Genomic DNA, 26,300 nt, shown 5'->3' with positions numbered 1-26,300 from the left:
GGTATGGGTTCCAAACAGATGAGCTGTATTCAAGAATAGGTCTGGCAAATGTTTTGTATGCTCTGGTTAGTAGTGTAGAGTTTTTGGAAAAGAAGCTGCATAAGATTAGGTTTACAACTCTTAGAGCTTTATTGCTATGTAGTTGCAGTGGGCTTTGGCATTTAGGTCATTTGATATGAAAACTCCAAGGTCTTTGTCAGGGTGGGGGTCATCAGTCAGGTAATGTCCATCAACCTTGTACTTGTTGTTTGGGTTCTTTTTTCAATATTCTGATAATGAGGAACTCAGCTGGGATTGCCAGAGGAGCCTTTTAAAACCATTTTTTTTACACCTCTTCGGCTGAAGAGGTTGTTTAAAAAAAACTTTTAAAGGGTTCTGACAATCTCAGCTGAGCCGCGGGATCCTCAAAGGCATTTTTTTTACTTTTAAAGGCATGTTTTCAGCTGGTCCGAACTGGGGGCATTTCTCCCCTGCCTCTACTTACCACTGAAATGGAGCCTGCCAATTATGGTTGCTGGTCATGAGATTCATCACATTATCTGATCCAATTTTACACTTTTATTTATAGTTTAGCAACCATGATATTCATAAAGTAAACATCACAATTGTAAAGTTATCACAGCAGTCATTAAGCAATCTTATTGTTCTCTGTGGCACATTTTTGCCAAAAACTGGAAAATGCCACTTCTCAGCAAAAAAAAAAAATCAATCACATGACCATGGGATGCTACAAATAGCCATAAATGGGACCAGTTACTGAGCAAACACAGTCATGTGACTATGGGCAGAGGCAGCTGCTGGAACTTTGGAACAGAATTGTGTCTTTTGGAGTCCATCATAATGTCAAATGGTTTCTAAGCAATTGGTCATAGTTCAAGGCAGGGGTGAAAACCAAATTTTTTTTGCTACAGGTTCTGTGGGCATGGCTTGGTGAGCATGGCTTGGTGGGGAGGTCCCTTCCAGCCCTGGATTATCCTCTGAAACTGTGTCTAGTGCCAGGTTTGTAGTTCTCCCTTCTTTTCTTCCTTCCCTCCCTCCCCCCTCCTTTCTCTCTCAAAAACGAACCCCCACACACCCCATTTTTCTTCCCAGCCTACTGAAGCCTGCTAGCCAAACCAAAAAACAGAGTGTGGGGAGTCTGCTGGGAGAAAAAACTGACTCCCCCCACACCGTTTTTTGGCTAGCACCCAGCTAGGCCGCGCGATCATCAGAGTTTTTTTATTTTTACTTTTAAAAGCACTTTTTAGGCGTGGCTCAACTGGGCATTGGGGGGGCAGGGATTTTTGCTACCGGTTCTCCGAACCACCTGCCACCATCACTACTAGATTGGGCGATCCGGTCTGAACTGGGAGCATTTTACCCCTGGTTCAAGGACTACTATATGATTTGGTATTAGTTTCTACATTATATTCAACAAGGTATCTTTTTCAAGTGTATTTTTTTGCTGCATATGGAACAGATCTTTAGTGTTTAGATATTGTTCCTTGTGATAATCTTTTTATTGTTTAGATATTTCATTCCCTTCATGATGGCCAACATTTCAGATCTTTAGACGCACATTTACTGTCACAAAGAAAAAAGATGACCGTTTTGCTTGTTTGCTAATTAATACTTTAAGATCATTGCAAAATGTTGCAACTATTGACAATGTCTTTTTCCTCGTATGAAATCTGTTATTTTTAAACCAATCACATTATGTTGGAGAAACCTGTCATGCTTTTTAATGTTGTAGGATTGGCAAGCCTAGTTTAAAAAGAAAAGAGACCTACTAAATTTATGGCAAGCTGTGACAAAATGAATGCTTGCAGGTAAGAATAAAATATATGGAAAATAGCATTGTAATGTCAAAACCAAATTTAAGTTAGCTAGTTCTATTCTTTGTTGTTTTTGTTGCATACTATCTACTGAACTTCCTTGATAAAGAAGAATCTCTGATAGTGAGTGGTGCCTAGTTTTTCTTTAGTTTTTCTTTTTGGAGTGGAAGTGTAAAAGAAGACACTTATTTTTATTAAATCACAGTGGGAAACCTCTTTGGTGGAAGGCAAGCTAAATTTTAAATAAAAGAAAATGAAATGACTTCATTTTCAAGGCTTGAAGTTTTTTCAAGGCTTGGTTGAGACATAATGAGTGTCATAAAATCAAGTGATTTTAAATCTTAGCTTTCAAACCATTTAAATGTAATCAATGTTTATTTGATATAATTCAAAGAAATGTAGTTGGGGAATAATAAAGTTTTAACATATTTACTAAAAAGTAAGTTTCATTGAAAACTGCAAATTCCAATTAGGAAAAGTAATTGACTCTACATTATTAGTATCTGTGAAACAGTAGGAAATATTTTTATTTCATTAATTTTTCTATATATTTCAGTATTATCTTGTTTCCTTGGCTTCAATGATAACACTATTAAATTTCTTCATCCTCCTACATATGTTAAGCTTTTTCATTAAATGACTTAGAATTATACACGGTGGATATAGCTTTCTGCCTGATAGAACTCTAGTAGTTCTTTTTCTTGGATAATCACTCCCTCCAATAAAAACTTGGAAAGAGAATAGGTACAAATTACGGCCAGTGGAAACAAGAGATAAATATTAAGCATGTTTATAGATGGTCAAAAGATTAAAGGTGAGCAAGAAAAACCGTAAAGAACAGAACTTAATAGGTTTTATGCATTCTGCCACCATCACCTGCAGAAAAATAATGATAATGGCACTGACAAAATCACCACCAAGCCATTGCAAAAGACAGTTTTACAGCTCATATTCTGTGATAATATCTTTAACACAATCAAACATCTATATCTATCTATCCTTGGGAAGGACTTGATAGGTAGACAGAATCCAATCTGAACATCTGATTGACTGTGTGACAAATCGTAATAAAACCTGTTCAGTAAAATGGAGCCCTATTGCACTACAAATATGTCTGAAGGAATAAAATTATTTGGGAGATACATTTCTTGATGATGGTGGATAGATCATGGTATCAGTAATGTCACTTTTCATCAGGGATGATAATGATGTCATAGCTGGTATAGTGCTCCTTTCAGCTATAGTCTTTTCATTCTTCTTTTATTTTCTATAATAATTCACTGTCTTTCAAACTTACAAGTTTTGCTATGAATAAGAATCAGAACTATATACAATTTATTCAAATGTGTTCTCATCTTGTCATATTAATCAGGTCTCCAGGCCATTTCAGAGGCAATCTTGAGTACTATTTAACTATTTGACTTTTTAAAAATTGTTTTTCTATTGCCACCTTTTGCCTTGGATATAATCTGGTACTTTTCATTGACTACTGTATTGTTCACATGAGTTGGCTTCTAAGGACTTTTATGGACTATGATACTGTAAGCCAAGCTCCTAACAACCAATTTAAACTATCCCTTGTTAAAACTCATATCCTCCCAAAGCCCATACTAAGAAGAACGACTTCTAGAGCGTTTTTTTTCCTGCTGCCTAGAGACTTTTGATGCGAAGGAAGGAAAAGCAAGCTGGGGAATCCAATAATCCCTGTCCTTAAAATGCTCTCTAAATAAAGACAGCACCATTTTCCTGCATAATAGATGTGGCAAAATAGGGATTACCAGTGATACTACTGCATTTTTTCGCAACATTGCATTCCGCTTAATGTAGATAGCATTTTACCTCATCCATGAGAAAGAGGCCTATGTTGGTCCAGAATGCAGTAAATGTATATTGAAGATATGCTCTGCTTTTTTTTTCAATGTATTTTTTCATACACTGATTGGGTGATCTATATAACTATCTGATTTAAGACTCTTTCAAGTTAAAATACTAAAGGCTAATGCAAATCAAGTGATATACTAATTAGTGCAGGAACCGATTCAACTGTCCTGCCTCATAAATCCAGAAGCTGTTTGTGGCCTAGTGATAACTTCACTTCTTTATAGTCCTTGCCTGTCTGATTTGTATGGAACTTCATGTAGCTTTCTTGAATTTTTTAATTATCTTGATGCTTTTCATTGTCCTTGATAGGACTGTTCATGTCCTGTGTTACTCCAATAGTGGGTTACAACAAGGGTAGGATTCAGAATGCTCTACTTGATAAATGCACTTTCTTAGTACTTGTATTTCACACTTGATAAACTATCAAATGCAGTTATTTATGAGCTTTCAAAAAGTGTGAGCTGCAGAGGGGAAATAAGATAAAACTATTCTAAGGAGATATGAATGCTGACTCTACAAGTTTGAGTCCAGAGGTACTATGTGGCACTATCTATCAGTACAATACCTATGTTTTGTTAGAAAAAAAATACTTAAGATTACACAGGTGTATAAATTGATTATTTATAATCCTGTTTAACCAGTTTTTAAAAAGCCTCACATAACAATTTACCACAAATATATTGTTGATGTTTCAAATCAATGAATTCCACTACTTTGAAAGAAAGACTATAGGAACTTTAATAGTTTTACTATGCCATACAAAATAATTCTAAAAGAGATTTTTAAATTCTAAGTTTTTTGGTTTTTCTTTCTGACTGTATGTTCAGGCATTAGCATTTTCAATCTTTATATACAGTCAAAAGTAGAGTGTCCAAATAGGAAAAGCTCTGAAAGATTTGTTCAAAATAGGTCAGAATATTATGCTTCCAATACAAGATATGCAGAATCTAGGACTTCAAAACACAAAAGGAACTGTTCTAGAGAATCAAATTGTTCTTTATGACTTCATTTTGTGAACCAAATATCCTTGTAATATTTTCCCCATGCCTTTTCTTTTTCAAATATATAGAAAAGCTAATCTCTATACTCAAATGCTGATTTCTCTGTTTGCGTAAGTATTCTAACTCAAGCTGGGGAGCTGATTTTGTAACAATGATTAAAATGAATCTTTTGATGGCATCATAAGAGCTTTCTGTCTAATTGTGATTGCTCTGGTTCTGATACTTTTTCAACATACGTTTAAAATGTAAGAGCTAATTGCCCTTTAAACCTTTTGAGCAAGTACACTGGGCTGATCTGTGTTATTTGCAATCCATTATGTAGCTTAGCTGATCCCTGAAAGTCACATGCTTCAGATGAAACTACATTTCATTTCCATCTGCATGTATACTAGAAAATAACAGAATGATTGTTGAGCTATAACTCAATTTGATTGCCACCCAATGTACAAGGAAACATTTTTTCTCACTTCGGATTTAATTTTTATCTATTCCAATTCCAATTCCATTTCTCTAAAGTGCTTTTCTTTTAGAATGAAGTCCAAAGAAGTATCTAGAACAGAAAATATGGAATAATATATTTATATTATTATGTTGTTTGGGGTAAAGAAGTATTTGGGATTATGGATGTTAAGCATTTGGTAACAATGAAATAGAAGTAAGCAAGTTTTTATTTGATTTTACTTTTCAGTACTTTTCATTGTAAATACAATAAGACTAAAGCTAATATAAAAGGGTTAAAAGATTTAACCTAGGTTGGGTTTGACAGGATATAGAAAAGCCTTAGAAGTGTATGATATTAATAGTTCTAATATGTTATGTACTGTATATAGCAGTTTTTTCAGTATTGGACATATTTGATATGCCTTTCAATAATGTTGTCATACTGGAATAGGTTGGTTAGGTATTTTGAAAATCCTATCTGCTCAATTTTATGTTTGTATGTAGGCATGTATATATGTATGTATCTGCTGATTTATTTATCTGACTAACCATCTCACAAAAAGTTCTCCAAATAGCCTACAATAGCAGCCCTCTTTTGGCACAAGGGACCAGTTCAATGCAGACATGTTTTTCCATGGACTAGAGGGGGTCTGGTTTGCATACAACATGCATCCCACAGATGGGGCTTCATTTGTTTCCATGTTCTGGTTTCTGGAATGCCATGGCCCAGTGCCAGTCCATGGACTAGGGATTGGAGACCCATGGTCTACAACCGTGATGGCAAACCTATGGCACATGTGCCACAGGTGGCACACGTAGCCATATTGGTGGACACGCAAGCTCAGCTCCAGCACACAGGAGTGTCCCCGGCAGCTGATTTGAGGGCCTTCTGGACCCACCTGCAATAGAGAAACAGGCTGTTTCCTACCTCCAGAGGGCCTGGTGGGAGTGAGGAAGGCTGATTTTTTGCTTTCCTCATGCTCCAGAGCCTGGGGGGCAAAATGGCCTTCCCTACCACCACCCTGAGGCCATCCAGAGGCTGGAAATGGCCCATTTGCCAACTTCCGGTTGGACCAGAAGGCCCTTTTTTTTGCTCTCCTCAGGCTCCAGGGCCTTTTTAGGAGCCTTGGGGGGACCAAACCAGCCTTTCGCCCACCCACCCCTCTGTAGGCCAAAAATGGCACATTTGCCAACTTCCAGTCCCACAGGAAGAGAGAACTGGAAACCCCATCTATTGCAAACCCATTCACATGGATCAGATCCTCAGCTTTGCAAGCAACCACCCCACTGCATACTGTGTCCAGCCCCAGTGTCCAGCCCCTCTTCAGAAGGGCCAGGACAGACTGCATCACCAAAGCACTAAGAAAAATGGAAGAGAAATGGTTGCTTGACATCTTTCTCCATAATGGTAAAAAACTTCACATTCCAACACATAGCACCCAAACCACCACACACCACATAGCCAACCACCACTCAAAAACTAACCCTAATTATACACAAAAGGGGTGTCAGAAATGACAGCCAGAATTCTCCAATCTCTAGGAGTAGCAGTAGCCCACAAACCCACAGCCACACTCCACCAGGAATTATCCAGAATCAAAGACAAGATACAGAAGGATGAAAGAAACAATGTAATCTACAAAATCAACTGTAACAATTGCAACCAATTCTATATGGGAGAAACATCGTGTTAATTAAAAAACAAGATCCACGAATACCGGCTGGCAGTCAAACGTCATTATCCTTAATCTCTATTCACACCAACACCAAACATTAACAGTTCAATTGGAGTAACACAAAAATCATCAGCCATACTACCACCCAGCACACTCATGAGTTCATTAAAGCCTGGCACTCCACAAGCAATTCTACCAATTGAGCTATAACCGCCCTATCCAAATCAGAATCCAAATCAACCACACAGCTATCAGAGATAGCTGTCCTCAACCAACCCATGCAAGCTCCGCCCCAACCAGCACTTAACCTCCCAATGACCCCTCACCTGATGTAACCTCCCCATCACAAGACCCATCACAAGACTCCCATTGATGATTCCCATCTCACCCATCACAAGACCTATTGACCACATGAAGCCCTTATAAATTGAAGAACATTGACACTGACATTCCTTAAACTTTGCTGAAGATGTTACCCAGCCTAGTAATGAAACATTCAGAAACCAACCCATAAACTCGGAAAATGAACCTTCACCCTCATCCTACACCTGAGCTACAGATATTTGCCACTATTGCAAACATTAACATCACATATTTGCAATTACTTAGTTATCTAGTCTTTCACAGTGTAGCATGTGATTCTCCTTGATTCATCATGTCAGTGTAGGTCTTCTTAGTTTCTTAGCCAGCAGTTTTGAGCTGAGATTTCTGTCATTAAATTTGAAGTGTGTAATCTGAGATACAACCACATTCTAAGTGATATATCATCCAGGAAGTGGAAATGAGGTTAAATCATTTTAGAGTAATTGATTAAACAAATATTTTCTGTCTTATATATATACTATGACAATTGTGCTTCCTTTTCCCTAGGTTGGCTTCATGAACTAGGAAAACGTTTGGAATCTCCATATTTTGGCAATAACACATCAGGAGGCCCATCACTCAGAAGTGCCTATATTGCTGCCTTGTATTTTACACTTAGCAGCCTCACTAGTGTTGGATTTGGCAATGTTTCAGCCAATACAGATGCTGAAAAGATTTTTTCCATTTGCACGATGCTGATTGGGGGTAAGTAAACTTTGTGCATAGCAATATGAGTTTAAAAATATATTTCTCAATATCAGACTTCATGTAAAAGTGAAGATGAGCAAAAGTCATTTTGCTTTTCAAAACACTATCTTTTTTTAAATAAAAAATCCAAATATTAAACAGCTAGTTCTAAATTAGGACCATTCATTAACACTGAAAGTAACATTATGCCATTACCTTCGGGGTAGGGCAAATAGTACCTTGTCACTCTTTCAAGAGATAAAGGTACATATGTAATATATTTTCTAAAATACTATAGCTAGAAGCACTCTAAAATGCTAGTTCACTTCATATATCTAGCACCATGTATCTGATTAACCCATAGCCTATACACAAGAAGACACTTACAGGAATTAGAAATAAATTTCATAAATTAATCTTGACACCAAATGTATTGGGCTTATATTTATCAAGAGTTTGAAATGGAAGAAGGTTACAATTCAGACAACTCCCTGTCATTCTATGTGTTGCCAGTTAGAATTTCAAATATATTTGCTATATTTGTTTCCTGTATGAAATCAGCATTGTCCTTTGGTCTTTTAGTAAACAGGAAGTGGCTATGGATGTCAACACAGTAACAGAAATACTAGTTTAACTGCTCTCTTTATTTCTATATACATTGTAGTATACCAAAAAAATTATGCTTTCTTAATAGCTTAGTAGCTATAAACCAGTAGCTATAGAGAGATGTTTTAGTTTGACATTTGCCTTAGAGCTAATCCAAAAGTTTTCAGCAAGAGTATATGCGGAACCAAAAGTCTTGGAACAAACAAACTAACTAACTAACAAATGCACGCATTAAAAGAAGAAATGAAAACTCACATATTTGTGTGGATAGAATTATATGGAGATAACATATTGTTTGGTGAAAAATTATGAAATAACATTCTCATAATTTTATTTTATAGTATGAAACAAGTAAAATAAATCCTTTCTTTGCTTAGACATATGTATGTGAAATTATTCATAATTAAACTTTGTTGTTCAGTGGCAGAATATTGATTAATATTTTTCGTTAGCTTCTAGCTAGAATAGCTAGGATAAATTAATGTTAAATTAAATATTTATCTTTCCTAAAATATTACGTACATCATTTTATACATACATATTGGCAGCAAAGGAAAAATAAATATTTGCTGAACAATTATATTTTTACTACATATGAAAATAATTGGTCAGCAGAGCAAGCGTGTACAAATAGTCCTTGACCACAATTGGCATCAGTTTCCATTGCTAAGCAAGGAGGTTATTAAATGAATCATGCCCATAACTTTTTTTTACATGCTTGTTAAGCAAATTACTGCAATTGTTAAGTAAATTATCCTATAAATAAGCAAATCTTTCCCATTGACTTTCCTTATCTTAATTCTGCTGGGAAGGTTTCAAATGGTGACCACATGACTCCAGAATGTTGTTAATACATCTCAATTGCAAAGCACCCCAATTTTAATCATGTGACCATGGGAATGCTACAATACTTGCAAGTGCAAGAACCGATCATAAGTCACTTTTTTCAGTGTAACTTCGAATAGTCTCTAAACGAATGGTTAAGGACACTTGTAGGTAACATACATTGTCCCATTTAAGTAAGTAATACGTTATATTCTACAATTTTTTAAAATAGATCTGCAGTATTTAATGTTAGTCACTTCGAAATGAGATCAGTGGCAAATAAATTTAATAATTAAATAATACAAATAAATACCTATTCCTTATGTCCTATCTTCCTGTTGTCTTCATCATGATTGAATATAAACCTGCTCATTAATAATAAACCTGAGGTGTGGGATCTATTGGATTGTTTATAACCTGCCTAGAATTGTTCTAAATAGGGTAGCCCATAAATATTATATGAAATATGGGGGTGGAGGTTTAAAGTCAAATCATTATATGATTTGCATAATAATAATTGCATAATAATACAATAATTATTCAGATAATTGTTCAATACCATGAGTACTGAAAGACAATATCTATAAGTCTGTCCGGTGACAACCGTAATAAAGAAGAATGAAAGGGGAAGGTGAGGGGGAAGGGGAAGGGGAAGGGGAAGGGAAGGGGAAAGGAAAGGAAAGGAAAGGAAAAGAAAATTGGAAAATAATTGGAAAATTGGAAAATTAAGAGAAAGCAGAAGAAAATAATGATCTGAATGAAGATAAGTTGGTCTTAGTCGGAAGGAAAAAGTATAGGCTTATTATCTATAAAATGTATGTCAGAAAATATGAACTTCAGTTATGTATACATTTTTAAAGGCATATAACTTTAAGAATGCCTGAACTGGTGATAGTTGTATATTATATTTTACTGAATGTTGATAATGGAGGAACAAGGTATGATTTTTAGCAAAGAATATGCTACATTCTGAATTTATGTGATCCAAGAGAAAAAAAATTGTTAACTGAAAGACATATAGATCTAGGAAAAATACATGTAATAAAATGAGTGCTTAAAAATGAAGATAAGGGAAAAAATTATTATGTAATATGTTGAAAAAAGTAAAAAATGGTTGTCAATAAGGACATGCTGCTGCCTGATTTCTTATATGCAAGTTAAGAAGGAACTAAAATTAAGTTGAATGCAGTGGGAATGCGATATTGAGAAAAGATATGACAGCATACAACCAAACTCTACTGGCTAGATGTGTATTCTGCCTTCATTCAGGACCTTAAGATATCTCTTTCTCTATTCTTTCCCACAACGATGCTTTTATCCTATGAAGTTCATTGGACTGAAAGAGAACTTTTTAGCTAAAATTCTAAAATAAGCTTTTGTGGTTGAAGGTGAATTTAAACCTACTTCTCCAGTGTGTCAGTCCAATCACTTTATCATTGCACCATATTGGTTAGCATCAGGAACAAATGGGGGATGAATGATCATGAATTAATACAAAACTGAATGACCCATATGAAAGTGCATTTTATTGTATAAAGACAATGATCCAGGATCTAATTTCAAAACAAAAATGTATGAAGGAATTATAAATAGATAAAAAACTGGAGAATTGAAGTGATGAGGGCAATAAAAACAGATAAATTTTTAAAGCAAAAACGCAATGTATGACTGGGATATTGATCTGATGGAATTAAAATGATTTGCAAGGATAGAAAGTTAATGAATGTTGTAAAATTCAATTATATTTTCTTATTATGTGTTTTAATTTCTTTGGCTTCCCATTTCTTCCTCCCTTCTCTACTGCATACCAATATTTAGCTCTAAAGAAAGTAACACAGCAAAGTAATATTCTGAATATACATTCTATATATGTGACTCTCCAGTATTTTAGGTTTTTTTACTCTCCTCTGATAAGTTATTTCTAAAATTCATAGACATATTTATGAATTTCTACTTTTTCAGACTGCTTTCTTAGCAAATTATTAAATGGTATAACTCATCTGTAAAAAAATTTCTGTAAAAATTAGAGAGGTGATATAGATAGATAGATAGATAGATAGATAGATAGATAGATAGATAGATAGATAGATAGATAGATAGATAGATAGATAGAGGGACTGTGAGAGAAATATTCTATACCGTTTCTTATCAGTTGAGTATTCTAGTAGGATAATTTGTAATTATGATCAGCTCAAGGGTCCATGGCCTCCCTTAGGGCCCTTTGATTAAGGCACTGCCTTCCAGCAACACAAAGGTTTGCATTTTTAGAAAGATTCAGAAGTGTTGGTGTTTCTAAGCTTTGGTCCCTAGGCCAGTGCCTACTTAGCCTTAGTCTAAAGTCAGGCCTGTTTCAATAATGTCTTTTACTCTATTAATATACTTTCTATATTCATAGCTTTAATGCACGCCTTGGTTTTTGGTAATGTGACTGCTATCATTCAGAGGATGTACTCCAGGTGGTCCCTTTATCACACAAGAACTAAGGATCTCAAAGATTTTATAAGGGTCCATCACCTGCCTCAGCAATTAAAGCAAAGAATGCTGGAATATTTCCAAACCACTTGGTCTGTCAATAATGGAATAGATTCCCATGAGGTAAAACTTTTTTGTTTTATTATTTCAACTTTGGAAAAGATCTATTCAGTCATTTTGGTTGAATGTTATAAGCAGATATAATAAATAAATAAACAAATAAATAAAACAGATATACAATTCAAAATTTGTCCCCCAAATTTGGCCGCTTCTCTCCTTATTGAAGAGCCCTTTCAGTTAATCAGTAAATGCAAGAAAACTTTATTTTAATAATTGTAAAAATAGGTAAGTTAGCATAACAGGGTTAACATTTCCATGCATTAACATTCAAATTTATTAACAATTCAACTACAGAATTAAAATATGTCTTCCCCCTCTGGACAGCTTCTTAAGGATTTTCCAGATGAGCTGCGCTCAGACATCACCATGCATTTGAACAAGGAGATTCTGCAACTTTCCCTTTTTGAGTGTGCCAGTCGAGGTTGCCTCAGGTCTTTGTCTTTGCATATCAAAACCTCCTTTTGTGCTCCTGGGGAGTACCTCCTCCGCCAGGGAGATGCCTTGCAAGCTATCTATCTTGTGTGCTCAGGTTCCATGGAAGTTCTAAAAGATAGCATGGTGCTGGCAATTCTAGGTAAGCTTTTCTCTGTGCTCATTATTGTGAAAAATGATAAAGGGTTCAGTGTGCCTGTGAGAGAAAAGAAGAGCTTTGTATTCTACTTAGAAGAAATGCCCTAATTGTCTGAACATTGACTACCATCAGCAGAGCAACAACAGCCTATATTAACCACTGCTGGGCCTTTCCATTCCATTCTAATCCTGGGCCTTTCTATTCTACTAGTTGCCTGGCTATTTGAGTTCAATGGGGAATCCTGAAAGTTGAAATCTATGCATTTTAAACTTGCTAAGTTTGAAAAACATTGCATTAATCATGTCTTGCAATCTTGTAGAACAGATTGCACTATAAATCCAATGGCAGGATTACCATAACATAGAATATGTTGTTTTAACATATTCTATGTTATGGTAATAACATAGTAACAGAAACTGTAATTTCTGTTATTATTAATGCTTGAAATAATTTTAGCATGTTCTTCTCTTTTTATTGATTATTCTGCATGTTTGTGTGTGTGTTTTTAAATCATAGGCTTATCAAACTTTACTTGTATTTAGTAATGATATTCTATACTTACACCGTTCAAAAATATTCTCAAGAAAAGTCTGTCTGTCTGTCTGTCTGTCTATCTATCTATCTAATATATCTATATCTATATCTGTGAACCTCTCTATCTCTCTATCTATCTATATACATATATACATAATGTAATTTTATATTTTACAGATGCATTCTAACATTTTCTTGTCCTCTGCCTACATGGTCTTGGTCATGTACTCAGCAGTTACCTTCCTAAAAATATCCATGATTTTGGCATAGACTCAACCATTCTCTTCCAACTAAGAACTATGCCCTACTACATGGTGACTTCAGTCAGACAGTTGTGGCTACTATCTTCACTTTTTCTAATCTTCTTCCCTCTCCCCAATCCCATGCTGAGATTGCTGCAGGACTGCTGGTTTTAGGTTGGATTACTTTACTACTGTACTTAAAGCAGGATAATTCACTAGACAGATGTTTGCCCTGATATTGTTGTTTTATACCATGGCAATGCTGCAGTGATTATGGACTCTCTATGTGTCAGCACTGCTTTAGTCAATAGAAATGATAAATGTTACAAACAGAAAAGACCTCAAGGCCACCCCATAATAGTGGGTAAGTGAGTTCAATTGCTACTCCATTCCATCCATGGAAGAATAATCAAACTTTGTTTCAGACTCTCTCTCTCTTTTTTTTAATCAAGGATCCACTTGGAAACTCTGCAGTGAATCCATATCCAGTATCTTTTTTTCTGTAGTGAAATCCAATATCCAATATCTTTTTGCTGCAGCAGAATCTATAGTAGAACTCTTTTTAATGCCTATCAGCATGTTTAGGTTTTGGCTGCTGTCCTATAAACACATTCTTTTTGCTTATTGACATCCTGCTTTCTCTATTTTTTGCATAGGTAAAGGAGATTTAATTGGAGCGAACCTCTCAATTAAGGACCAAGTGATTAAAACAAATGCTGATGTGAAAGCTCTAACCTATTGTGACCTCCAATGTATTATTCTTAAAGGACTTTTTGAAGTGTTAGATCTTTACCCAGAATATGCTCATAAGTTTGTTGAAGACATTCAGCACGATCTCACTTACAATCTTCGGGAAGGCCATGAAAGTGATGTAAGTAGTGTCAACATGACTGCTGCTATATCTAGTTTCAAAAATAGATCTTGTTTGGCAGTTCATTTATCAGAATAAACAAACTATCATTTTTCTTGTGTTTGATTGGTAATTCAGTTGCTGCTTAAGTTATTGATTTTTTTAAAAAAATGTACCTCAGATTATTCTTTATGATAATTCCTTCTAGTGTGGGTTTTGTGCTCATATGCTTTTATTTTGCTATTCTTTCCAGCTCCATTAAACCTGAATTTAAAGTAATGTTAATATAAACTTTTTCATATCCTGCTGAAAGGCATAATGCAATTATTAGCGCTGAAGGGACCTGTACTGACAACTTTGTGGATTTTAGAGTAGGGGCCCCACAATATAACAGGGTAAAATGTAACTGTTAGTATATTGTCATGGGAGAATCACAATACAAAGGATGGCTTTTAAAGTGTAATGAACTCTTGCAACCTAAAAACCAATTTATTATTTGAAAATAGTCCACACAAGAGTGGGAAGGAGATTAACTTTGTAGCAAAGGGGTCTGCAATTCCAATAAAACCCACTAGCCAGAAAAGATTAAAAAGTAGGTTTTGGGAATGAAGAGATTTGTTTGAATCAAAATTGGCTTTTTGCTTTTCTTCCAGTTAAGCTGTATTCTGTGCCCCGAGAGTCTTAAGGATTTCTCTGAAGGGCTCAAGGAATATTGTAACTAGTTTTTAATAGTAAGTTAGAGTCCATCTATATAAGCCATGGATTTTAGGAATCAGCTACACTCTGTTGTATTTTTCTAGCAATAGGATGAAATATGTTAGGGGATACAATAATATTTTGAGCATCTCAGGGCCAGCTCTTGTATTACCCCATAATGCTTGGCAACTCCTATAAAAGTTCCAATCATTGTCATGCCAATAACTTCAAAATATGGAAATATATAGGCAGGGAGACGATGCAATGATTTCCTTCAGTTTCATCACCCCATCCTACTCCCACTAATCCCAACAAAGAGAAAAAAATAGCAGCAGCATCTTCTTGAACTAAATCTCAATTTTAAATTCAACATACATCAAGTAGTAATAAACCATTGTTATACTGTAAAAGAATGGGAACCCATGTCCTCCTAATTTTGGTCAATCACAAATCCTAACAGACTTAACTAGCATGGCCTATGCTGAGGAATGCTGCGAATTATAGTTTAGTAAATTCTGGAAATTCATGTTCTTCCCAGGCTTGGAGAACTCATGAGCTGTTCCCTGGTAATTGAAAGATGGAGATACTGTACGCTTTAGAGACTACTCATTGTAAACCAGAATAGCAAGTAATGTTTATCACTAGTCAGACTAATTTGCTGTGAAATCAAAGTTAAAAAAGGCTAGCCATATATCATATATCAAGATATGAAAGAACAAAATTATATCAAGTCTTACTCTCTCTGCTGATCTTTAATTTGATTTTTATATCTGTTTTCCAACCATATAGGTTTCTCTCTGACATTTGTTGATCAGAACAAATTTGCATAAACTAATTGACTAAATCTAAATCCAATTGCTTCATATATTTCAACCTGACACCAGGCTGATTTAGAGAAACCAGCTAGGTTGGAGCTGGGAATAGATTGAATAGGGTGGGGCTACTCTCTAGAACCAGTTACAGGGATATCTATTGGTATGGACAAAAACCTAAGAAGGTAAACCAAAATAGTATGATTGAGGCTCCGCCTAATTTTTATGTACATCATATGTGAAACATCATAAAAATAGGCAGAATTTTAATCTCATTGTCATGGCCATCATCTTGACTACTATATTTTGTGACATCCCTGCACTTGATGCAATTTGCATCACACAGAACATTTTGAAAAAGTCAATATAAACAATATGTGCATGTTTTTATGCTTCCCAGGATTTGTCTCATAGAGAGTTTGAATCATGGAATTATCTTAATTGGTCTTCATAATTTTCAGTCTCTTTGAACAAATGGGTTCTTGCATTATGACAAAAATGGAAATGCCAGATGACCTGACCATATCTGCCAGTTATATTTTTAAAAAGAATTGTGCATAACATAATTTTTAAAATAAATATTGAACATGTTAAGCTGATTCAGAAGAAGCAGATTCGAAAAAGGAGTTACAAGAGAAAAAAGAATATAAGCACAAAGTATATAGATATGAGATATACAAGTTATTATTAAATTAAATGCACATTCTCAGAATAATATTTTCATATTATTACGTACATAAGTTCTACATATTTAAATATCTTAAATCATTTTAGAATTACTGATCATTATTAAAATTGAGTTAGTATATTCATTATCATTGACAGTAATCAGTGTAATATATAAAATTTAAATTAAAGTGAAAAATTAGTCATACCTAATCAATATAAATCCTACTCTTGTTTAACAAATCATCCACAGCTTAGGATAAGTAAATTGCAAACCAATGTCTAAATAGTTTCCATGTTGAATTAAATTCCGTGTCAGATGTAGTGTTCAAATACAGTACAATACAATATTCTTTGAAAGGGCAGAAAATACAGAACAAGCCAATTTCAACTTTTCTGAGAAAATTTACAAAATTAAAAAGATGAGCCAAGAGGACCAGATGATACATAGAAACAAAAAAGTCCTAGTGGTTAGCAGAATTTTCAGAAGCCAGGATACCAACTATGTAGCATTTTTGTTGTGCTACTTCCATAGGGATTATTGGGACAGTTGAAGACAAGAAACATAAAAATTATTTTTTAAGAAATGCACATGGGAAGATACATATCTGTAGTACTTTCTGTATAGAATCTGTTATTTCTGCAAGTCATTCCCATCTTTATATTGGCGCTACAATGATTTATGTTTGTGTCTATTAAAAAGCATCCTATTCCTACTCTGTCAATTCTAGGTTGTTGGGAGTGTAGCCACATGATGGTTTTGAAAACTTGGATTACATCTGAATTACATTTTTAAATTGATTGCTTGTAGAGTATCATACTGAAATTACAGATACTTTTCCACTTTCAGTTCTTCAAGGCTGTTGCTGCTTTAGTTCTGCCAAGCTACTGCTGCAGTCATGTGATTTTCATCTTAAATATTCTGAGACAGTTACACAGGCACTTGTGCAATCCCTTGCTTCCTTCCCACCCAACTGCATCACTTACCATCCTGTTGGAAAGGGAAAGGAAAGGAAGGGAAAGGGAAAGAAAGAAGGAAGGGAAGGGAAGGGAAGGACAGAAGGAAGTGAAAGGAGGGAAGAATAGGGAAGAAGGAACCAATACCACCTTCCCAGCCCACACCATCTGTCTGTGTACTCCTCCAGCCTAAGCTGCCCCTGTGCAGCTTTTATAACCTGCACAGTACCTCTAACATACTTTAAAAAAAAAAACCAACAACAACAAAGGGACAAGATTGAATATATTATTCTTAATAAATGCTTTTGGGCTGTTCCATCACATTAAATCACAATAAAGGACATTGGAATAGGCAAGCCATGTTAGTTTAAGGAGACAAAATAAGTCTGGTAGTAGTACTTCTCAGATTAACAACTACTATTGTGCATTTAATGACATCTGTTACTCTGAAAAAGTGTTTGCAAACTCTTTCAATTCCAGATGAAGGACAAATAATCCAGCATTTTCTCAACTCCCATTAATGATACAAGTGCTGCTATTGAAAAAGCTCAGTGGAATAAGTTTCTTCATTATATTTCTTTAGGAGTAGGAAGCCAGAGGTGCTGCAGATGATTGTACAATTAAAGAAAGTACATTCACCTACACTGTGCAAGAAGGCTATATTCCACCCATGAGAATTTCTCTGAAATGTTCTCCTCTGAAAGAAAGAATTTCTAAAGCAAATTGCTTTTCAACAAACTGAACGTGAACTGTTAGGGGGGGAAATACAGGAGAATTGATTGTTAACGTATGTTATGCTGTTTATTTATTTTTCATGAAAAGCTTCCAATCTCTGAATTAAAAAAATCAAGGATGGCAAAATAAATGATTAGACTATGTTTAAGCCTTTGGCAAGATTTCAAATAAGTTTGGAAATAGTCATTGTTGACTATTACTAGTTATGAAATTTGCTAATTCTGCTTTGAAACCTACTGTTTTGCTGACAGTAACCTTGAATTAATTAGTTAGAAGACACCAAGTGAAATTAATAAGATATTCCAAGAAATATAATTTCTCCTATTGCTACAAGTTGTAATTCATATATTAACACCAAGCACCATAGCATTCTGAGTGACTCACAGATTTCAAATGCCACTCCACAAGTATTAATTAAGTCCCAAAGGATAAAAAACTTTGGAGAAAGGCACTACTCCTTTGCCTTCAGTTCAGCTGGATACTATCAATATATGTGATTTTGTGGTGGAAGAGAGGGCTTTAATGGATAAGTGGAAATCTACATCTGTGCATTTGATGCTTATTCAGAATGATCCATTTCTCACATATTTGAAAAATAGGACTGCATGTCATGTACTGCTTCCCCTGTACTAACAAAATAAGACATCTGATAATGAAAAAATAGCATTTGTGTAAGGTTGAATTTTATTGAATTTTATTTCATTTATTTCCATTTTGATGTTGAAAATAATTGTTGGAAAGGAAAAGGTAAACCTTATGGAATGTTTCAGTTGTTTAATTGATTACTGCTTTTCTCTGGACATTCTTTTGAGTTACGTATTCTGTGTTACTTGTGTTTTAATGTTGCATCGTCAGCCACCTAGATTGCTGCAATTTAATGAATAAATAAGCAAAATTCTCATCAGTGGAAAGGATTTTGGCCTTTACTTGAGTGATGAAATGACCAAGGGATTTGAGGTATACTCTGTCTTTCATTCTATTATCTTCTTTCCAGAAATCTGAGGTTTCTCAACTTTTCACACCTCAGTTAACTCCTGAGGGAACACATCTAAAAGAAACTCATCTCTGGAATGCTTTCAAACCAGAAAGGGGTGGTGGTGGTAAAGGAGGCTACAAAGCATTGAAGACATTGCCAAGGGAGGAAAAACAACCGCCGACACTAATATTGAATGAAGTTCCACTGCTCATGTTTGTCACCAAAATTGGAGAAAAATATGAGCTATTTTTCTATGACCAGGAGTTGGCTAAAAATTCTAGGAGATGTCATCTGAGTGCATCTGAAAGTTATCAAATGGGGGGAAATGAGACACATGATACAAAATTATACAGTGTGTGATCCCATGACAGTAAAAAGCCTTGTTGGGTTGAAGGATGATTTCACCTATATTATATTATATGCTAGGTAGCCATTGTGGACAAAAATGCAGTAAATTGGTAAATAGTTGATATCAAATTTCTATTCAGTAACTGCATAAATATCTTTTCTTTGTGACAACACATGTTTAACATGTTTCCTGGAAAGAACTAGACAAACATCAGAAAAACCTGTCTTTGGCATGCAAAGGTTTAAAGAGGATAATTAACCACGGGCAATGGAAGATGCCGTGATTTATTTCAGGATATTGCAAATCCTATCTGAATTTAAACTTATACTGTTACCTGTTTTAGGCTTGGAGTATAACTGTATTTGGAGAACCGCAAAGAATTAGATTTTTTATTTTTTTTATAATACTTAAAATTTATTTCATTGACATATTTATACAAATGACATAACTTTAAATAACTAAGTCATACACCATATCTTTTGCATTAATATCTCCAGTTTTAATATATCCTTTGACCACTTTCTCTATAAGTGTTGATTATGAATATGCTGTGAAATGGGTAGATGAAGTACTTTTTTACTTGTAATTCTACCTCCAGCATCAATAAAAATGGGATAATTTACTGAGTTGCATAAACAAGTAAACCACACTTTGCTTGCATTCACATATTACATATGGATCACACCATAAAATAGATTGGATTGGGACCAGGATTAAGGATTGGATAGTTTGCAAATCAACATATTGTGAGAAGTTATCTATTATCTAATACATAGATAATAAGCTATTGAATTAGGCTATTATACATAACCGTAATGCAGCTAGAATGAAAATATTTACAGATCCCTCAAATCCTGGACATAAACTGTTTCAACTCCTACCATCAAAACGACACTATAGAGCATTACACACCAGAACAACTAGACACAAGAACAGGTTTTTCCTGAAGGCCTGCTAAACAAATAACTCTGCTAAACAAATAATTCCCTCAACACTGTCAAGCTATTTACTAAATCTACACTATTAATCTTCTCATCGTTTTCATCACCAATCTCTTTTCACTTATGACTGTATGACTGTAACTTTTTGTTGCTATCATTAAGGGTTAAATTGCAACCTATGACCATCATTTGTGTTGTAAATGTTGTACTTTTGATGAAGGTTTTTTTTTCTTTTATGTACACTGAGAGCATATGCACCAAAACAAATTCCTTGTGTGTCCAATCACACTTGGCCAATAAATTCTATTCTATTCTATTCTAATACAGCTAGCAATTGCTTTTGTCAACCAGATTTAGGGTTAGCTTGTTTCATGAACTTAGTTAGTTTGCTTCATGATCCTAGTCCAAATACAAAGTTGGAATCTTTTAACCACACTTTATTTACAACTGACTCTGCATTTCTTAGCACACAAGGACTTTCACCATACAAGAATAGATTCACTCTTTTTGCTTTCAACTCAAAGACATCAAGCTAAAACAGCTGCCATTTGGGTTTTGTCCATATTTTTTGCCTCCCATCCTGTCAGCTGCAAAGAATCAGGATTTGTAAGGTTGTAGCATAGAAAATGTATTCAAGCTTATACATAAGAATCTGGTCAATTAAAATTCAACACTAAAATTAGTAACAGATAAGGGTCAATGAAATTCAGGAGAGGTTGGACTTGGAATACTTGTGCTTAAGCAATGACTCTAAACTGATGATGGGCTTAATTCTGCCAATCCAGCTCTGCCTGCTCATTTTATACACATTCCCTCTTGTGGGTCTGTGGAAATAGGGGTAGTAGGACAGGCAAACATTGTATAAGGGAGATGACACTCTCCTTATTCCTTCCACAATGACTCCAATCCTCCCCAAGCAAGCAGTCATTTGTTTGTTAAAAAGTAAACCAGAAATGACAACCTGCCAACTATCACAAGGTTGGCAGATTAAAAGGTGATTGCATGGAAGATTGCAATATCAGTTTCTTTGATGTTTTGCTTCCAAGTCACTAGATAAGTGATTTACTTTGATTTATGCCAGATAGGCCCTGACTTTGATGCAAAGTTGGCCTTTGGATTAGCACAGTATATGAATATTTCAAGCTCTTACATTTAGTAAAATATATCTATTCAGGAATCAAGCATTTAGCAACATATTTGAGAATGCAAGAAATGTATCAAAAATGTTTATCATAAGTAGTTAATATTGCCCAAGGTATCTGAGAAGGAGGGGGAGGCCACTTGGGCAATTTCTATCCCATTTAACTGAAATAAATATTTGAACTGACCAGATTTTTGGGATGCTTCAGCTGATACATTAAAAATGTTATTAAAAGCCACATACTAGATTAATACTGAAACTCTGCTGGTAATTGTAATAGTAACAAAATTTGGGTATATTAGTTTTAGTTTTTGAACCAGTCTGAATTTTCTCATTGATTCAGCTCATTTTCTAGGATTATGATTGAAGCATTTGATAATAAAGTTTAACTTAAAGTTTAATTATAAAGGGGGTGCATGTATGTGTGTTATTTGTGCGTGTGTGAGGAAATCCACAAGCTTACAAAGCTGCTTATCTATGTTTTAAAAACATGGTACCCAAAAGGCTGTAATGCACACAAAAACTTATCTTAGCTCAAAAAAATTTATTTTTTTGCATTGCAATGCAATTCTGTTCTAGAGGCACTGCTGTTACAAAATTAACTGCAGTATCCCAAAAGCCTTAAGTGAATTGCAGCATACAATAGGAGGGAGGGAGAGAGGGAGGGAGGGAGGGAGGGAGGAAGGAAGGAAGGAAGGAAGGAAGGAAGGAAGGAAGGAAGGAAGGAAGGAAGGAAGGAAGGAAGGAAGGATTGTATAGCTAAAGGGCAAATAATGTTCCCAAGAGGTCCAGAGAATCATTAAATTGCTTTCCTGTTTTAAAGAGCTACAAGCTTTAAATTTCAGATTATGGGAAGATAAACTACAGCCAAGATGTAGAAAAAAATCTCCAGTTGTATAGAAGATAAAACAATATAAATAAAGTTTCTGTCATTTTTATTACTGAGAGTTGGAGGACCATCACCTGAATAAAGTCTAAACTGTCTCCATCTCACTGAGACTGTTTTGTCGAAGTGGTGCTCTTTGATAGCTGTCTTGTCTGCAACATTGAGCTCTAACTTGCATGAGGCTTGTTTATGTCTGTGTACAACAGCCCCAAGATTGAGCCTGGCTTGTCTTGTTTTTCCCCATAGAATGCTGATATTCCTACAAAAACAAGAGAATGAATTTTCTGACATACAGCTTTTACAATGGTTTGATTGTTTAATTAAGTACAATCCACTGTTAGCTGCTAACTGTTAGCAACTACATTGATAGATTTTCTCTATGACAATCTGACCCTAACTTAGTCTTTCAGGTTTTCAAATGAAGCACTCATTGCCACTATAACTGAATCCATCCAACTTGTTCCTGGTCATCCCCGTCTTCTCTTAGATCTACATTTATCAGCATTGGCAATTTGGTAGAAATTATTATATATAAAACTTCCTTTTCCACAATTATTGCATATGTTTCAGCAGAAATACTGGCTGGAACAGAAACTGTGTCTTACTTTATCTCAGGATCAGCTAAATGGGTGACCCTGGGGGTAACTTGCTCAAGATACCCCTGGTAAACATCTTCAGAATCCAAAATAATATTTAAAAGTAAATGTATTTGAGAGACCAGGAAGATCAGAGAAAAAATATGTTACAAGAAGAAAGTTAGTGAGACAAAAATATGGCAACACTGAAAAAGGCATTCTCAGTCTTGATAGTAGCACTGACTTATCCAGGAGTTAAATATCCATGATTTCATCCATTTATGAGAAATGAAGGGTTATCTGAGTACATTGGAAGCACACCAATCTCCTTTTTTAGATAAACACCTGTGTAAAAAAAATGCACAGGGGAAAAAAAAGTTCTAAAACTAAGAAGTGAGGGGTACAACAATTTTTCCAATCCTTAATTGTCCAATTATGTAAATAATCTAATTTACACTTCACTATAAAATATAATCATCAATTGAAATATGAAAGAAACTGCATTTTGTTTCTTTTTAAATTTACACAGGTTTTTTCTTTGCTAATACGGGGAGCAGCTGGAGTGAGGCATAAGCTTTGTGTTATCTTGCCCATTGGAGAGCATAAAAAAGCAACAGAATAGAACAGAAACTACAGTACAGACAGAGCAATCTGATGAAGTAAAAAATTAAAATTCAGAAGGTGCTCGACTGGGAAATTATCTTGAGAATATTATATTCAATTATTGACTTTAGTTACATTAACAATTCTAACTCACCTAAGAGGTCCTTCAGATTGTGTATCTCTCAATAGAATGCAAGTACAGAATTTACATATTTCATTAAAAAAATCACTCTTTCCTACTTGAAGAAAAATTGGAGAGATGAGCATGTATGAGTCATTAAGCTTTTAGATGATACAGTAATCCCTTGTCATACGCTCCTGTAATTTCCATTACCACACAGGAGGAAAAAATATCCTCAGGTACAAAGCTTATGGCATTTGATCTACATACTATTAACAAGGTTCACAAACAAAAATGGTTGCAGTTTTTTAAAAAACATTAAGCATATTAGCATGCCAGTTTAAGTGTAAATCTAATTGTAAGGGTGATTTTTATTTGTGCATAATTGCAAATGGCATAGAAACATGCAGAACACAAAGCAAAGAATTCAGTATATATTTTAGGTGATGCTTCACAAACGCTTCTTCTTTAACATTTTATTTAAAATGAAACATGATTGCCCATTAGGTGGTACAAAGCTCTTAATATACTTAAAAAATTAAAAACACAGCAAGACCCAAAGTAATAAAAGTCAAGGACAAAGATAAGACATCTGCTTTCTAATAACTAAATCAATAATAAATATAATAGCAGTCAAAACTATACATATCTAATACAAAGCAGAAATCTGGAAGAAAGTCATGGAAAGTCAATGATCTTGGCAGTTTTCTTGAAGGCTTTTCATTTTCAGTTTCAAGTACATTTTAAAGATGCATTTGGCAGAAGCCAGTACAAAAAAAAGGTTTCCTTCTTCAAACTCAGGGAGTGGATTGCTCATCAGAAGCTACTTAATGCATAATTTAAAATATAAATCAAAAATTGATAGTCAGCTAATGCAAGACATTTACAACATACTGTACGTGTTCATATCAATACTCAGATGCCATATTCTATGCCAGTTAGATTTTCCAAACCAGAGCACTGCAGAAATACAGCATGAATATCACTAATGGAAGTATATGAATGAATAAGTAGATTATTGGTCTTATCTTATTTCCAAACATATTTTCTATGTTCCTCACCAATTTAAGATTGGCTTTGCTTGATATCCATCAGACCCATCTTTAAAAAGTTTATTTATGGGCAAGTCTTATCAACATGAACAAGAAAATGTCTTCAATTACACAGTTCACCTGAGCAGTTCCCAAAAAATAAGCAATAGAGTTAATTCATAGGATTAGACCCAAGACATTTTGCTGCCTGAAATAAAGACCATGATGATATCTCTCTTTAATCCATGAAAAGGCATAGATCAGAAAAGAATTTGAATTATAGTTCAGTGACAGCAGTTTTATTTCACCGTACCTCCGTATTATAGAATTGGTTAGTCACAAAACTCATATATTTAGTGGATACAGGGAAGATGTACACACTAAACATAGATACCCTTAACAGATACCAGATAAAGTTTCTCATTTCTTCACTATTTCACTTCACTAAGAAATTACTCCATGATGAGTGTAAGATCTCTCCATTCACCATAAATATAACCCTCCTAACAAAAAAAGGAGCTTTGGTATAAATTGCAAATCCATTACTTTTTAGTTTTTCACTTTCTACAAAAATATTTTGTTAATGTCAGAAAGAAACTTAAAAGGCATCTGATGTGAGATTTCCCTTTTACATCATGCTCTAAAATTCATTCTGGAAACCACTCATGTGTACAAATTCTGGTATTCGCCATTTCCTGTATCTGTTGTTCTTTCAGGTAATCACCAGATTATCAAACAAGTCTTCCATCTGTCAGGTATGGATGTCCACTTTTAATATGAGATTACCTATATAATTAACCCCAATCCCTTTTGAACAAAAAAATTGATACCATTTTTGGAATCTACCAAGGACTGAATTTTTAAAAAAGGCCTTATCTTTAATTGATGTAATTAAGCTGGCATGGATAAGCTTGTGTATTTGCATGTCCCTTTGCTACCCCTCCCATTTGAAATTTAAACCCTGCATGTTTGCCTATTAATATATGTGGACATATTTTTATGTACAAAATCTTTTTAATTGAAAGTCTGTCTCATATCATGGTATTATGTAATTATTTGTCTGTTGGTTCTAATGTTTGTCCTTTGCATTTTCTATATGACTGTCAAATATGAAGTATTAGGTTTTCCAGGCTTCCTAAGCAAGGTATTATTAATGTCATATGAAATCAAAATATCAAGTTCAGCATCTTGAATGCATTGAGAAAAAAAGAACTAATTAAAATTTACAACACATGACAAACATTTTCAGTGGTATTATGAATATAGCTGACAATAAGCCAAATGGCCTTTTTTTCACAGGACCGATTGCATCAAAGAGGCCTAGACTGAAGCCAGTTTTTTAATGATGTGACTAATATTTACAAATGATCTGGCTAATACTTACCCCCCAAAAATCAAACTAAGTAAATATTTCCTTCCATGCAGGAGTTTTGTACTATTTCTCAAATGAGGCCTAGAAAACATTTTATGATTTTCTGTATATAGGCTGTATTTCAAACTGTATTTATATAGATTCAACCAAAAAGAGAAATGTAATCTGAAATGATGCTTTCCATCCATAGACAAATACTCATATTTCAGTACATATAACAAACACAAATGAGTATCTTGACTCTAAATCCTAAATATAACATTAGAATTAAATAGTGAGGGTTATCAGATCAGGGCTGCAAAATTCCAGATAATCACCAGTTGGTAGCAAATGACTAGAATTTCCTATTTTTTCTG

The 26,300-nt window shown here is 34.6% G+C and overlaps 1 protein-coding gene across 1 annotated transcript in view; it reads left to right on the top strand.

Annotated features, from left to right (window-relative positions):
- The window catches only part of KCNH8 (potassium voltage-gated channel subfamily H member 8), a 397,775-nt gene that overhangs the window by 353,727 nt on the left and 17,748 nt on the right, over positions 1-26,300 (top strand). The window contains exons 13-17 of the mRNA XM_058182729.1: positions 7,684-7,881; positions 11,690-11,889; positions 12,211-12,460; positions 13,890-14,104; positions 25,289-25,327. Of these exons, the coding sequence (XP_058038712.1) occupies positions 7,684-7,881; positions 11,690-11,889; positions 12,211-12,460; positions 13,890-14,104; positions 25,289-25,327 (902 nt within the window). The remainder of the gene's footprint in view (positions 1-7,683; positions 7,882-11,689; positions 11,890-12,210; positions 12,461-13,889; positions 14,105-25,288; positions 25,328-26,300) is intronic.

Source organism: Ahaetulla prasina, chromosome 4, assembly GCF_028640845.1.
Source record: "Ahaetulla prasina isolate Xishuangbanna chromosome 4, ASM2864084v1, whole genome shotgun sequence".
Taxonomy (NCBI): Eukaryota; Metazoa; Chordata; class Lepidosauria; order Squamata; family Colubridae; genus Ahaetulla; species Ahaetulla prasina.
The sequence above is the reverse complement of the archived record's forward strand: the minus strand, read 5'-3'. Positions and strand labels throughout refer to the sequence as shown.